General features: G+C 46.0%; 1 protein-coding gene across 1 annotated transcript in view; it reads right to left on the bottom strand.

Moving 5' to 3' along the window:
* XYLT1 (xylosyltransferase 1) overlaps positions 1 to 14,373 on the bottom strand; it is a 325,897-nt gene that overhangs the window by 56,197 nt on the left and 255,327 nt on the right. The window contains exon 6 of the mRNA XM_059038015.2: positions 2,694 to 2,774. Coding sequence (XP_058893998.1) covers positions 2,694 to 2,774 — 81 coding nt within the window. The remainder of the gene's footprint in view (positions 1 to 2,693; positions 2,775 to 14,373) is intronic.

The following is a 14,373-nucleotide window of genomic DNA, read 5'->3' as shown; positions in this document are numbered from 1 at the left end:
TGGGCGTGGCTAGGTTTGTTGACTCCGCAGGTGAGGCCTCAACTGACAAAGAGGAGAAAGTCACCGTTGATGGTTCGTTTTACTACTGAATTAATTCTAAATTAATCTCCTGAATTCATCTAAGTGAGAGAATCCCAGCTGAGGACGCATGCATGAGTGTTGGAACTCGTGAGCTGTTTTGTCCAGAGAGCCTTGGGTTTTAGGGTTTTAGAGGGAGATGGAAGCAACAACTCCTTAGCCTGCATCTTTATCCTGCCCTTTATCCTGCTGTGCCATTTGGGGACCACCTGTCAACTGCTGATGCACATCAACTGGACAAGATGTACTCATACACCTAGAGGCACAACTCTGGCCTATACACCATCGATTTATTTCTCCCACCTGCAATATTTGAGTCCAATGTTCATCATGGCAATGACATCATCACTACCACCACCACCACCATCATCATCTTCATAGGGCATTTATGATACGCCAGATGCTTTATATACAACATCTCACTTAATCCTTCCAACAATCTCGTGCGTATAAGTCCATTAATGTTTCCATTGTACAGATAAGGGAACCGGCTCAGAGAGGTTAAGTCACCAGTCCAGTGAAACACAGACAGGACGTGGTGGATCAGAACTTCAACCCAGGAGGTATGACCTCAAAAACTCATGAGGTTTTAACCTCTGTGTTGTAGCCAGTTCCTAGCACAGGGCCTGGAAATAGTAGATAGAGAATAAATACTGAGTAGGCTGGAACAACAGTACTAGGGTGGATGTAATTCAGACACAAGTCTATCAACTTACAGTGGATTCCTTTCTAACGATATGACTTTGCACAAAACATGTATTGTAAGTTACCTGGAAGTGAAGAAGCATCTTCATTCTCTACCTAAGGGTGGGGATACCAATACCTGGTCTAGTTCTGGTAAATTACCACCTCCATGGAAACTTGTTCAGCTCCACCCTGCTTCCATGGGCTTTGGGGCCAGAGAACTGCGTTCAAACTCTAGCACTTACCAGCTGTGTGACTTTGGGAAAATCATTTGGGCTCCCAAAGCTCCCCTTTCTTCTGACAAATGGAGATAATAATACATATTTTTACATTGAGTGACTGTAAGAATAAAGTTGGATCCCGTGTGAAAAGGGCCCAGCAGGGCGATATGCACTTAGTAGGAACACAGTCCACTATAGGTCTACAATTCTTCTTTATCCACCAGGCCTCTCCAGTGTAGTGGCCAGAACATGCTATATTAATCTGTGCTAATTTACAGAGCATCTTCAAGTCTGGGGGCTCCTTTTAAGTGTAAAGAATGCAGGCTGCCAGTAGGATAGGCCCAATCTAGAAATAGACAGCTGGATGCAATCAAAGTTAAAATTAAGGAAAATGATACAACCCAAGGATTCTGGGGTTACTTCCTGAAAGCTCAGGAAATGGAGCTCGCTGCTTGCTTCCGTCCCTCCCTTCTGTGGACATGTGGGTAAAGTGGATCACAGAAACAGCTAAAATGACACCTCCATCGGCAGTGGCAGAGAACACCTACAGCAGAGACGGCAAACTGAAATGCCAACAGGGTGAGGTAGGGGAGAGGGCAGCAAGGACTGCAGCAACCTGTAGAACTTGGGCTTTGTCTAAGATCCAGATCATAACTTCCATGAGAAAATTCAAGCACAGATTTACTGGACCTTTGGCTCTTTTAAGATGAGCTGGAAATCTGGGTTTCCCTGGGAAATATTGCTATTTTTAAATGGGGCTATTAACTTTCAAATGAAGCACCTGAATTAAACAAAACAAAACCAGCACGAAGGCCAAACAAAACACATTAACACGCTAAAGGTATCCTGTGAGCTGCCAGATTAAGCTCTGAATGCAACGCTAGGAAAAGGCTCTAATCTGGCAGAGAGATCCTGGGCACTGTTTTATGTCCAGACGGTGGAGCGGATCCTGTGGTCTCTCCTACAGAGGATGCTCAAGACTGTGTCCCTTCTAGCGGATCTCTGGCCGCGGAGATTTAGACTGAGCTCAAAGCGGGACTGTAGCGATGCTGTCAGGCTTTGCTCAGTGTAAGTGAGAGAGGCAAACAGATCCAGGCTGGGCTTCTGGTGCCTCAAATCCCTGCCAACATCTTAGGCAGCAAGAGTGAGGCAATGGTGAGGGCACAGCCCTGGGAGTCGGGATACGTGAGTTCAACTCCATGCTGGTGTGATACTCTTTCCTGCTAGAAGGTAAATTCCAGGAGAGTGAGGGTTTTGTCTTCTTCACCTCTAGAAGGGTGCCTGGCACATGCTTGGCACTAAGTGAATATTTGTTGAATGACTGGCTGACCGAATGAATGATCTGGGGACATCATTTACTTAAACTATGGGCCTTAAGTCTTCCTACCAATAAATTGGGTATTAAAACGACTACCCTAGTTTCCTTGAAGGACAGCCATAATGTGATAATGGACTCATGAAAGGGCTTGGGGGAATAGGTGTAAAGGACTATGACATGATGAGACGCATTCACTGTTATCTCTGTCCCTGGCTGGCAGGAGACACCATTTCAGATGCTACGAAGAAAGGGCCAAGGCCCATCCACGCCACGCCTCTCTCCCATCTTCAACTTTTCTCTGGCTGCATCAAACCAGCCTAGAAGGAAGCCCCCAAATGATCACTCAGATTTTCATTTCCCTTTTGCACAAGGGTAGGGGGAGGATATACTACCTTGCATTGTCCCGGCCGTGTGACTTCAAGAAATTCATATCTCGGTATCGGGAGAGAAATGCCACCAGCTGGTCATTTGTCCTGTGGAAGCAAACCGAGAGGAAAATCAGGGTCCTCCAGAAATCATGGAGACTTTGTGTCCTGGCTCCCTTCTTTGTCACAGAAACCAGGTCCCCTCCTTTCACACCATGCAGGTAGGTAAAGCATCTTCTTTCATGTGTCACCATCACTGAGCTTACCACAGTATGCTAAAATGGACTGTTTGTCTCTTACATACTCCATATGCTGTGAACTCCTTGAGAATAAGCATAGTACCTTATTTGTTTTGGAATCTCCAGTGCCCAACTTGGCTTGGCAAACAGTAAGGCATCAGTGAATACGTCAATGCCAGATATAAAGTAACCTCAGGACCTTTGCACTTGCTGTGCCTGGGAAATTCCACCCCATATCTTTCCATGTCTGCTCTTGTCATCCAGGTCTCCTTTCATATGTCACCTCTTCAGAGAGGCTTTTTTTTGTTGTTGTTGCCCAACCTAAAGTAGCACCTGCCTCCCCCACCCCCCGTCACATCACTGTATTTACAACATGAGCTCATCACCATCTGAAAGAGCTATATTTGCTTACATTAGGATGTAAGCTCCGTGAGGACAGAACCAATGAAACTCACTCATCACTGGCACATAGTAGGAGGTACATTAATGTTTGTTGGATGAATGGATGACTCAAGGTGAGATGAATTTAAACTGACTCCTTCAAATGCGTTTTGAGGAGTGAATGAGTCAATGATTGAATGAATCCATAACCCCCAGGCTGACTGAGAGAGCTTTAAGAAATATGAAGTGCGATGCAAACGGGTGACATTGTTCCCGGCATTGTTATCCCAGATTTATCGCCATCAATCTCAGCACTAGCAGTGTAGTCACAGCTAATCAGCTTGTGCATACAGCTGTGACAGTATTTTAAAAGGCAGTCACACGGGGTCTCCATCTGCCAGAAACGCAGTTGCCTCTTACGCTGAATAAACCCAAACAGGTAAATGGTGCTGAAGTGACAGCTCCTTTATCATCTGGCTTATCTGCTCCGGGATTTTTACTTAGAAGGAAAGGGTTAACCATTGTTTCAAATTGGGAGAAACGGGGTAAAGGCGCATCTCTGGGAAGAGAAAGGAGCCTAGACTTTGGGGGGCAGGTGGGTGCCTAAGAAAGCGATGCCTGTGCTCTAGAAGCAGACCCATCCGTGTGTCCTACGGTAAGTCATTCAACCTGAGTGGCGGCCTTCACCTGGCTGCCCTGCACACAGTAGGTATACATACTGATGGATAACTGGGTGGACTTAAAGGGCATACAGTAGGTGCACAATAAATGAGAGCTGCTCTGCTCTTGGCCTCCCACCACTGTGTCAGGGCCGCCCTCACCCCTCACCCCCTCCTTCAGTTCCCTGCATCACCTGCAGTCGCGCCGCTCCAAGCCCCTGCTCTCTGGCTGGACGACTATTGTTGACCAACTCATAATTTCAGCGGAGGGGGACAGAGAAGTGAACAGATGCTGCAGTGGAAACGAGCACTGCCGACATCCCATACTAGTTTACAGAAATCAACACCACTTCAAAACCTGCCGTTCTAGTGGCTGCAGATGCCAGAAAAACCCCGTGTGCCTACAGCAAGGTAAATCCGCCCAGGCACAAAGGCAGAAAGCTTAGCCCTGCGGATGCGCGCAGAGGCGAATCCCAGGGACGCAGGCAAAAGGCCAAGTCCACTTGTCCGTGCGCACGTGGAGCATCTCCGCAAACAGGCGAGGTAGAGCCCACGCGTGCTTCCCTCCCAGTTACGGGTTGCTGTGGGCTGAGGGCCTCTTGAAGTTGCTGGAGAGGTGGAAACTAAACCAGCCTGCAAAGGAAATGAGAGCAATCTCTCTTTCCAAACCACAGAGGCCCGTTCCATCTCCGGCGTCTTAGCAGTTCCTGTTTACCAACCCCCTCTCTACTCTCTGCGACAGTTCATTATTGTCCTGATGAATACAGGGACAAGTTAACCTCTGAATGGGTCCCTGGCAGCAGGAATAATAAAGAGGGGCCTCTGAGCCGCCTCAGTGGCAGGATTGAAGGGGCCGGGCCGGGGCTCCTGGGCCCCCTCTCACGAAGCCTCAGGCCTCCCAGGGTCAGCGGCTGAGGCTCCATTTAGCAGCCTCAGAAAGAGCTTTTCAGGGCCCCGAGCTGGGGCCATTGTCACATTTACCGCTTCACTGCGTCCCCATCTGACGGGAATGAATAGGCATTTAGCGAATTTACTTAGCGATGCTTCCACATGAAATCGTCTCAAAAGATGACATCTGAGGGGAGGGAGCGTGGACGGGGAAGGGGCTGCGGATTCCAGGCCCAGAGCTTGTGGGTAAAGCCGATTTTCAAAGCACAGCGCTGGGTCCTGGCTGGGCTGGACACAGAGGGGACCCTGCCTCCCCCTCCCTGGGTGAAGAACCTTCCCCCGGGAGCTAAAACCTGTCCCCCAGCCCTTCTGCAGGGGGAGACAGAATTCGGTTGAGGACCAGGTTTCCCTACGGGGCTTTCTGACGCCTGTTGGTAATTGCCTACATAATATTTAGTTCCCTCTGGATAATTAACAGCTTGCGATCTGTTGTCGTTTTACCCAGTTCCCTGCTCTCTCCCGCTCTCTCCCCCTCACACGCATTTCTCACTCCTTTCTGGTGGAGTCATTTGCCGAGTGAATTCCACAGCTCATCACTTGTGTCTGTCTCCTCCGCAATTTCCTTCCACCCTTTGTGGAAATTATCAGAAGACACGTCTATGCCAGTTCCTCCGATTCATGGTGGGGCCTCTGGGACCCATCACTGCGGCCCCAGGGCAGACTTTTGCTACCATTTATTGCATTTAATAATCACAAAGAGTCTCTAAAATGCGAGCTTCATTCCCATTTTACAGATGGGCAACTGAGACTCAGAGAAAACACCCATTTAGTGAACAGTGCAGAACTAGGAACCTGGTTCCAAATGCAAAGCTCGCGTTCTTTGCTACTAGATGGCTTCTACAAATGAATGCATGGATGAATGAATGAATGAATGAACGAATTCCCTCCCAGGTACAAGAGAGAACACACATGTGTTCCACTGCCTCCTTATTCAGAGCCTGGTCTCGGCACCAGCAGCATTAGCCCACTGCTATTAGCCATGTCCTACCTCAGGCTCCACCCAAGACATACTGAGTTAAAATTTGCCTTTTAACAAGACTCCCAGGGCATGTGCGTGCCCTTTAAAGTTTAGGAAGTGCTGCTTCAAGCCCAGCATGAATATTGGTAGTTAATTCTCTTCCTCTTCATCTTCTCCCCACGGTCTCTTCCGGAGAGCCCAGACTTCAGGCAGGTTACTTTCATCTCAATAAGCCTCAGGTGTTGGGAGTATTAAATAAAATAATGCATGTAAGACCCATGCGGTAGCACCCAGCCCACAGCAAGCCCTTGATAAAGGTTAACTGCTGTTTAATGGTATTATTATTGCCATCGTGAGCGTCAGAAGCTTAAGACATTTTGAACTGAGGACAGCAGTATAAAGACCCAACCTGATTTGAACTTGGAAAGGTCTCTGTGCTTCATACCCACGAGTTTTCTGCAGAGCACGGTTTGGGAGACGCCCCACAGAAGGAAACCTGTCTACAGTCTCCCACCTGGCATCACAGTTACGAACTGGCCCCCAGAGGACCACCACACTGCCGTCTCTGTGTGTGTCAGATACGCATTTAGCTCTGGGCATGAAGACACCCAGGAGGAAGGGGGATAGCTCTTAGGTCCTCGGGTCCCCAGAAGTCCCGTCACAGCCCAGCCTGTCTGCAGGCAGCGAGTGCCAGGGCAAGGAGCGGATGGGTCCTGCTCCGTCGCACCTGGAAGGAGCCCATCGCAGAGCCAGCTGCCCTCCTCTGGGTCCCTCCTGCCCACCCTGGTACCGCTTCCCTGATACAGGATGCTAATATGCTGCCAGAGGTGTTCACGGCTGATGGCGAGGCTGACGGTGCTAAGGCAAAGTTCAGCACAGAGTTCTGTGAATGTCAGGATTTCAAACCCCTGATGCAGCCAGGTATGCCCAGACCCCAGATGGCACCGGATTTAGCCCTCCTGGATGCAGTGGGTACGCCATGTGTGGAGCAGAAGTGTGTGTGAGGCAGTGGATGGAGGCCCGTGGGATCGGGCAAGCTGAGCATTGAGGCACCTTCAATCTGAGCTCAGAATATACTACAGTATTTCCCCAACTTCTTCCACTAGTGTATCATCTGTACAGTTATTTCCTCTATATGGTCAATTTAAGTACCACCTTTGCATTACCCTATGCAACAATATTTGTGGGAGCTGATGTACCCTTCTATTTTTCAAATTTTAAATGGTGGCAAAATACACATAAAATTTGCCATCTTAACCATCTTAAGTGTACAGTTTAGTTGTATTAAGAACATTCATATTGTTGTGCAACCATCACCACCATCCATCTCCAGAACTCTCTGCACCTTGCAAAACTGAAACTCTGAATCCGTTACACAACAACTCCCCACTTCCCCTGCCCCCCGCAACCATCCTTCTACTTTCCGTCTCTGTGAATATTCAGAGTAGTCAAACTCTAGGGACCTCATATAAGTGGGATCATACAGTATTTATCTTTTTCTGACTGGCTTCTTTCACATGGCACAATGTCCTCAAGGTTCCTCCATGTGGTGGCATGGGTCAGAATTTCTATCCTTTATAAGGCTAAATAATATTCCATCCTGACGCACCGTTTCTATGTTTTCTCCTGTGACACGTGAAAAGCAATAATGACGCCTTGTCCGTATTCCTCCTAAAGCAACTGGGCCACCAAAGGCATATGGAGAGTGGCCATCTGCCCCAGGGTGCCCAGGACCGAGGGGATGCCCAGGACACAGAAGTTTTCATTTTAAAAGCAGATGGTTCTGGGCACATGGATCTGCCACGGGATGTGTGACCCTAGGAGAAGCGTCATCCGCCATCTTTCTACGATAAACCCAAGTACAGAAAACCACGATGGTGGAAAGGCCAACTGTAACAATCTCCTGTGCTTTTAAAATTATAACTATGAAACTCAGGCTACAGCAAGATCATGAAATAACAGCAGAGGCGGAGACGGCTTAAAGATGGCGGAAGAGTAAGACGCGGAGATCACCTTCCTCCCGACAGATACATCAGAAATACATCTACACGTGGAACTTCTCCTATAGAACACCCACCGAACGCTGGCAGAAGACCTCAGACCTCCCAAAAGGCAAGAAACTCCCCCACGTACCTGGGTAGGGCAAAAGAAAAAAGAATAAACAGAGACAAAGAATAGGGACGGGACATACACCAGTGGGAGGGAGCCGTGAAGGAGGAAAGATTCCCACACACTAGAGGCCCCTTCGCGGGCGGAGACTGCGGGTGGCGGAGCGGGAAGCTCCGGAGCTGCGGAGAACAGCTCGGCCACAGGGTGCGGAGGGCAAAGCGGAGAGATTCCCGCGGAGGATCGGTGCCGATCAGCACTTACCAGCCCGAGAGGCTTGTCTGCTCACCCGCCGCGGCGGGCGGGGCTGGGAACTGAGCCTCGGTCGGATCCCAGGGAAAGGTCTGGAGTTGGCAGAGTGAAAACAGCCTGAAGGGGCTAGTGCGCCACGGCTGGCCGGGAGGGAGTCCGGTTGAAGTCCGCAGCTGCCGAAGAGGCAAGAGACCTTTTCTTCCCTCTTTGCTTCCTGGGCGCGAGGAGAGGGGATTAAGCGCGCCGCTTAAAGGAGCCCCAGAAACGGGCGCGGAGCCACCGAAGAGACAAGAGACTTTTTCTTCCCTCTTTGCTTCCTCGGGCGCGAGGAGAGGGGATTAAGAGCACCGCGTAAAGGAGCTCCAGAAACGGGCGCGAGCCGCGGCTGTCGGCACAGACAGTAGAGACGGGTGTGGGACGCTAAGGTTGCTGCTGCCACCACCGAGAGGCCTGTGTGTGAGCACAGGTCACTCTCCACACCGGCCCTTCCGGGAGCCTGTGCAGCCCGCCACTGCCGGGGTCCCGGGATCCAGGGACAGCTTCCCCGGGAGAACGCGCGGTGCGCCTCGGGCCGGTGCAGCGTCACGCCGGCTTCTGCCGCCGCGGACTCGCCCCGCCCCCGTGCCACTCCCTCCCCCCAGCCTGAGTGAGCCGGAGCCCCCCAATCAGCTGCTCCTTTAACCCCGTCCTGTCTGAACAAAGGGCAGAGGCCCTCGGACGACCTACAAGCAGAGGCGGGACCAAGTCCAAAGCTGAACCCCAGGAGCTGTGCGAACAGAGAGGAGAGAGGGAGGTCTCTCCCAGCAGCCTCAGAAGCGGCGGATTAAAGCTCCACAATCAACTTGAAATGCCCTGCATCTGTGGAAAACCTGAATAGACAACTAATCATCCCAAGTTGAGGAGGTGGACTTTGGGAGCAAGATATACTATTATTTTCCCCTTTTTTTCTTTTTGTGAGTGTGTATGTGTGTGCTGCTGTGTGAGATTTTGTCTGTATAGCTTTGCTTTCACCATTTGTCCTAGGGTTAGACCGACCCGTTTTTCTGTTTTTTTTTTTTAATATAAAATTTTCTTCTTAATAATTATTTTTATTTTAATAACTATACTTTATTCTACTTTGTCTTCTCCCTTTCTTTCTTCCTTTCTTCCTTCCTTTCTTCCCTCCTTCCCTCCCTTCTTCCTTCCCCCCTTCTCTCCTCCCTTCCTTCCTCCCTTCCTCTCTTCCTTCCTCCCTTTCCTCCTCTCCACCTTCCTTCCTTCCTTTCTTGCTTTCGTCCTTCCTTCATTTCTTCCTTCCTTTCTTCCTTCCTTCCCTCCCTCCCTCCTTCCTTCCTTCCTCCCTTTTCTTTCCTTTCTATTTTTTCTCCCTTTTATTTTGAGCCGTGTGGATTAAAGGCTCTTGGCGCCCCAGCCAGGCACCAGGCCTGTGTCTCTGAGGTGGGAGAACCAACCTCAAGACACTAGTCCACAAGAGACCTCCCAGCTCCACGTAATATCAGACGGCGAAAATCTCCCAGAGATCTCCATCTCAACACCAAGACCCAGCTTCACTCAAGGACCAGCAACGAACAGTGCTGGACACCCTATTCCCAACAAAGAGCGAGAGAGGTCTACAGCCCCATCCATTAGCAGAGAGGCTGCCTAAAATCATAATAAGGCTACCAACATCCCTAAACACACCACCAGACGTGGACCTGCCCACCAGAAAGACAAGATCCAGGCCTCATTCACCAGAACAGAGGCACTAGACCCCCAACCAGGGAACCTACTCAACCCACTGAACCAAACTTAGCCACTGGGGACAGCCACCAAAAACAACGGGAACTACAAACCTGCAGCGTGCAAAAAGGAGACCCAAACACAGTAAGATAAGCGAAATGAGAAGACAGAAAAACACACAGCAGATGAAGGAGCAAGATGAAAAGACACCAGACCTAACAAATGAAGAGGAAATAGGCAGTCTACCTGAAAAAGAATTCAGAATAATGATAGTAAAGATAATTCAAAATCTTGGAAATAGAATAGACAAATTGCAAGAAACAGTTAACAAGGACCTAGAAGAAATAAAGAGGAAGCAAGCAACGATGAGCAACACAATAAATGAAATGAAAAATACTCTAGATGGGATCAATAGCAGAATAACTGAGGCAGAAGGACGGATAAGTGACCTGGAAGATAAAATAGTGGAAATAACTAATGCAGAGCAGAAGAAAGAAAAAAGAATGAAAAGAACTGAGGACAGTCTCAGAGACCTCTGGGACAACATTAAACGCACCAACATTCGAATTATAGGGGTCCCAGAAGAAGAAGAGAAAAAGAAAGGGACTGAGAAAATATTTGAAGAGATTACAGTTGAAAACTTCCCTAATATAGGAAAGGAAATAGTCAATCAAGTCCAGGAAGCACAGAGAGTCCCATACAGGATAAACCCAAAGAGAAGCACGCCAAGACACATATTAATCAAACTGTCAAAAATTAAATACAAAGAAAACATATTAAAAGCAGCAAGGGGGCTTCCCTGGTGGCGCAGTGGTTGAGAATCCGCCTGCCGATGCAGGAGACACGGGTTCGTGCCCTGGTCCGGGAAGATCCCACATGCCGCGGAGCGACTAAGCCCGTGAACCATGGCCGCTGGGCCTGTGCGTCCGGAGCCTGTGCTCCGCAACGGGAGAGGCCACAACAGTGAGAGGCCTGCATACCGCAAAAAAAAAAAAAAAAAAAAAAAAAAAAAAAAAGCAGCAAGGGAAAAACAACAAATAACACACAAGGGAATCCCCATAAGGTTAACATCTGATCTTTCAGCAGAAACTCTGCAAGCCAGAAGGGAGTGGCAGGACATATTTAAAGTGATGAGGGAAAAAAACCTACAACCAAGATTACTCTACCCAGCAAGGATCTCATTCAGATTTGATGGAGAAATTAAAACCTTTACAGACAAGCAAAAGCTGAGAGAGTTCAGCACCACCAAACCAGCTCTACAACAAATCCTAAAGGAACTTCTCTAGGCAAGAAACACAAGAGAAGGAAAAGACCTACAAGAACAACCCGAAACAATTAAGTAAATGGTAATAGGAACATACATATCAATGATTACCTTAAATGTAAATGGATTAAATGCTCCCACCAAAAGACACAGACTGGCTGAATGGATACAAAAACAAGACCCATATATATGCTGTCTACAAGAGACCCACTTCAAACCTAGGGACACATACAGACTGAAAGTAAGGGGATGGAAAAAGATATTCCATGCAAATGGAAATCAGAAGAAAGCTGGAGTAGCAATTCTCATATCAGACAAAATAGACTTTAAAATAAAGTCTATTACAAGAGACAAAGAAGGACACTACATAATGATCAAGGGATCGATCCATGAAGAAAATATAACAATTGTAAATATTTATGCACCCAACATAGGAGCACCTCAATACATAAGGCAAATACTAACAGCCTTAAAAGGGGAAATTGACAGTAACACAATTATAGTAGGGGACTTTAACACCCCACTTTCACCAATGGACAGATCATCCAAAATGAAAATAAATAAGGAAACACAAGCTTTAAATGATACATTACACAAGATGGACTTAATTGATATTTATAGGACATGCCATCCAAAAACAACAGAATACACATTTTTCTCAAGTGCTCATGGAACATTCTCCAGGATCGATCATATATTGGGTCACAAATCTAGCCTTGGCAAATTTAAGAAGATTGAAATCGTATCAAGTATCTTTTCCGACCACAATGCTATGAGACTAGATATCAATTACAGGAAAAGATCTGTAAAAAATACAAACACATGGAGGCTAAACAATACACTACTTAATAACGAAGTGATCACTGAAGAAATCAAAGAGGAAATCAAAAAATACTTAGAAACAAATGACAATGGAGACACAACGACCCAAAACCTATGGGATACAGCAAAAGCAGTTCTAAGAGGGAAGTTTATAGCAATACAATCATACCTTAAGAAACAGGAAACATCTCGAATAAACAACCTAACTTTACACTTAAAGCAATTAGAGAAAGAAGAACAAAAAAACCCCAAATTTAGCAGAAGGAAAGAAATCATAAAGATCAGATCAGAAATAAATGAAAAAGAAGTGAAGGAAACAATAGCAAAGATCAATAAAACTAAAAGCTGGTTCTTTGAGAAGATAAATAAAATTGATAAACCATTAGCCAGACTCATCAAGAATAAAAGGGAGAAGACTCAAATCAATAGAATTAGAAATGAAAAAGGAGATGTAACAACTGACACTGCAGAAATACAAAAGATTATTAGAGATTACTACAAGCAACTGTATGGCAATAAAATGGACAACCTGGAAGAAATGGACAAATTCTTAGAAATGCACAAGCTGCCGAGACTGAACCAGGAAGAAATAGAAAATATGAACAGACCAATCACAAGCACTGAAATTGAAACTGTGATTAAAAATCTTCCAACAAACAAAAGCCCAGGACCAGATGGCTTCACAGGCGAATTCTATCAAACATTTAGAGAAGAGCTAACACCTATCCTTCTCAAACTCTTCCAAAAGATAGCAGAGGGAGGAACACTCCCAAACTCATTCTATGAGGCCAACATCACCCTGATACCAAAACCAGACAAAGACGTCACAAAGAAAGAAAACTACAGGCCAATATCACTGATGAACATAGATGCAAAAATCCTCAACAAAATATTAGCAAACAGAATCCAACAGCACATTAAAAGGATCATACACCATGATCAAGTGGGGTTTATTCCAGGAATGCAAGGATTCTTCAATATACGCAAATCAATCAACGTGATACACCATATCAACAAACTGAAAGAGAAAAACCATATGATCATCTCAATAGATGCAGAGAAAGCTTTTGACAAAATTCAACACTCATTTATGATAAAAACCCTGCAGAAAGTAGGCATACAGGGAACTTTCCTCAACATAATAAAGGCCATATATGACAAACCCACAGCTAGCATCGTTCTCAATGGTGAAAAACTGAAACCATTTCCACTAAGATCAGGAACAAGACAAGGTTGCCCACTCTCACCACTCTTATTCAACACAGTTTTGGAAGTTCTAGCCACAGCAATCAGAGAAGAAAAAGAAGTAAAAGGAATCCAAATAGGAAAAGAAGAAGTAAAGCTGTCACTGTTTGCAGATGACATGATACTATACATAGAGAATCCTAAGGATGCTATCAGAAAACTACTAGAGCTAATCAATGAATTTGGTAAAGTTGCAGGATACAAAATTAATGCACAGAAATCTCTGGCATTCTTATACACTAATGATGAAAAATCTGAGAGTGAAATTAAGAAAACACTCCCATTTACCATTGCAACAAAAAGAATAAAATATCTAGGAATAAACCTACCTAAGGAGACAAAAGACTTGTATGCAGAAAACTATAAGACACTGATGAAAGAAATTAAAGATGATACAAATAGGTGGAGAAATATACCATGTTCTTGGATTGGAAGAATCAACATTGTGAAAATGACTCTACTACCCAAAGCAATCTACAGATTCAATGCTATCCCTATCAAATTACCACTGGCATTTTTTACAGAACTAGAACAAAAAATTTCACAATTTGTATGGAAACACAAAAGACCCCGAATAGCCAAAGCAATCTTGAGAATGAAAAATGGAGCTGGAGGAATTAGGCTCCCTGACTTCAGACTCTACTACAAAGCTAATCAAGACGGTATGGTACTGGCACAAAAACAGAAATATAGATCAATGGAACAGGATAGAAAGCCCAGAGATAAACCCACACACATATGGTCACCTTATCTTTGATAAAGGAGGGAAGGATATACAGTGGAGAAAAGACAGCCTCTTCAATAAATGGTGCTGGGAAAACTGGACAGCTACATGTAAAAGTATGAAATTAGAACAATCCCTAACACCACACACAAAAATAAACTCAAAATGGGTTAAAGACCTAAATGTAAGGCCAGACACTATCAAACTCTTAGAGGAAAACATAGGCAGAACACTCTACGACATAAATCACAGCAAGATCCTTTTTGACCCATCTCCTAGAGAAATGGAAATCAAAACAAAAATAAACAAATGGGACCTAATAAAACTTAAAAGCTTTTGCACAGCAAAAGATACTATAAACAAGACCAAAAGACAACCCTCAGAATGGGA

This window comes from Kogia breviceps, chromosome 14 (assembly GCF_026419965.1).
Source record: "Kogia breviceps isolate mKogBre1 chromosome 14, mKogBre1 haplotype 1, whole genome shotgun sequence".
Taxonomy (NCBI): Eukaryota; Metazoa; Chordata; class Mammalia; order Artiodactyla; family Physeteridae; genus Kogia; species Kogia breviceps.
This window is presented reverse-complemented; position numbering and strand designations above follow the sequence as displayed.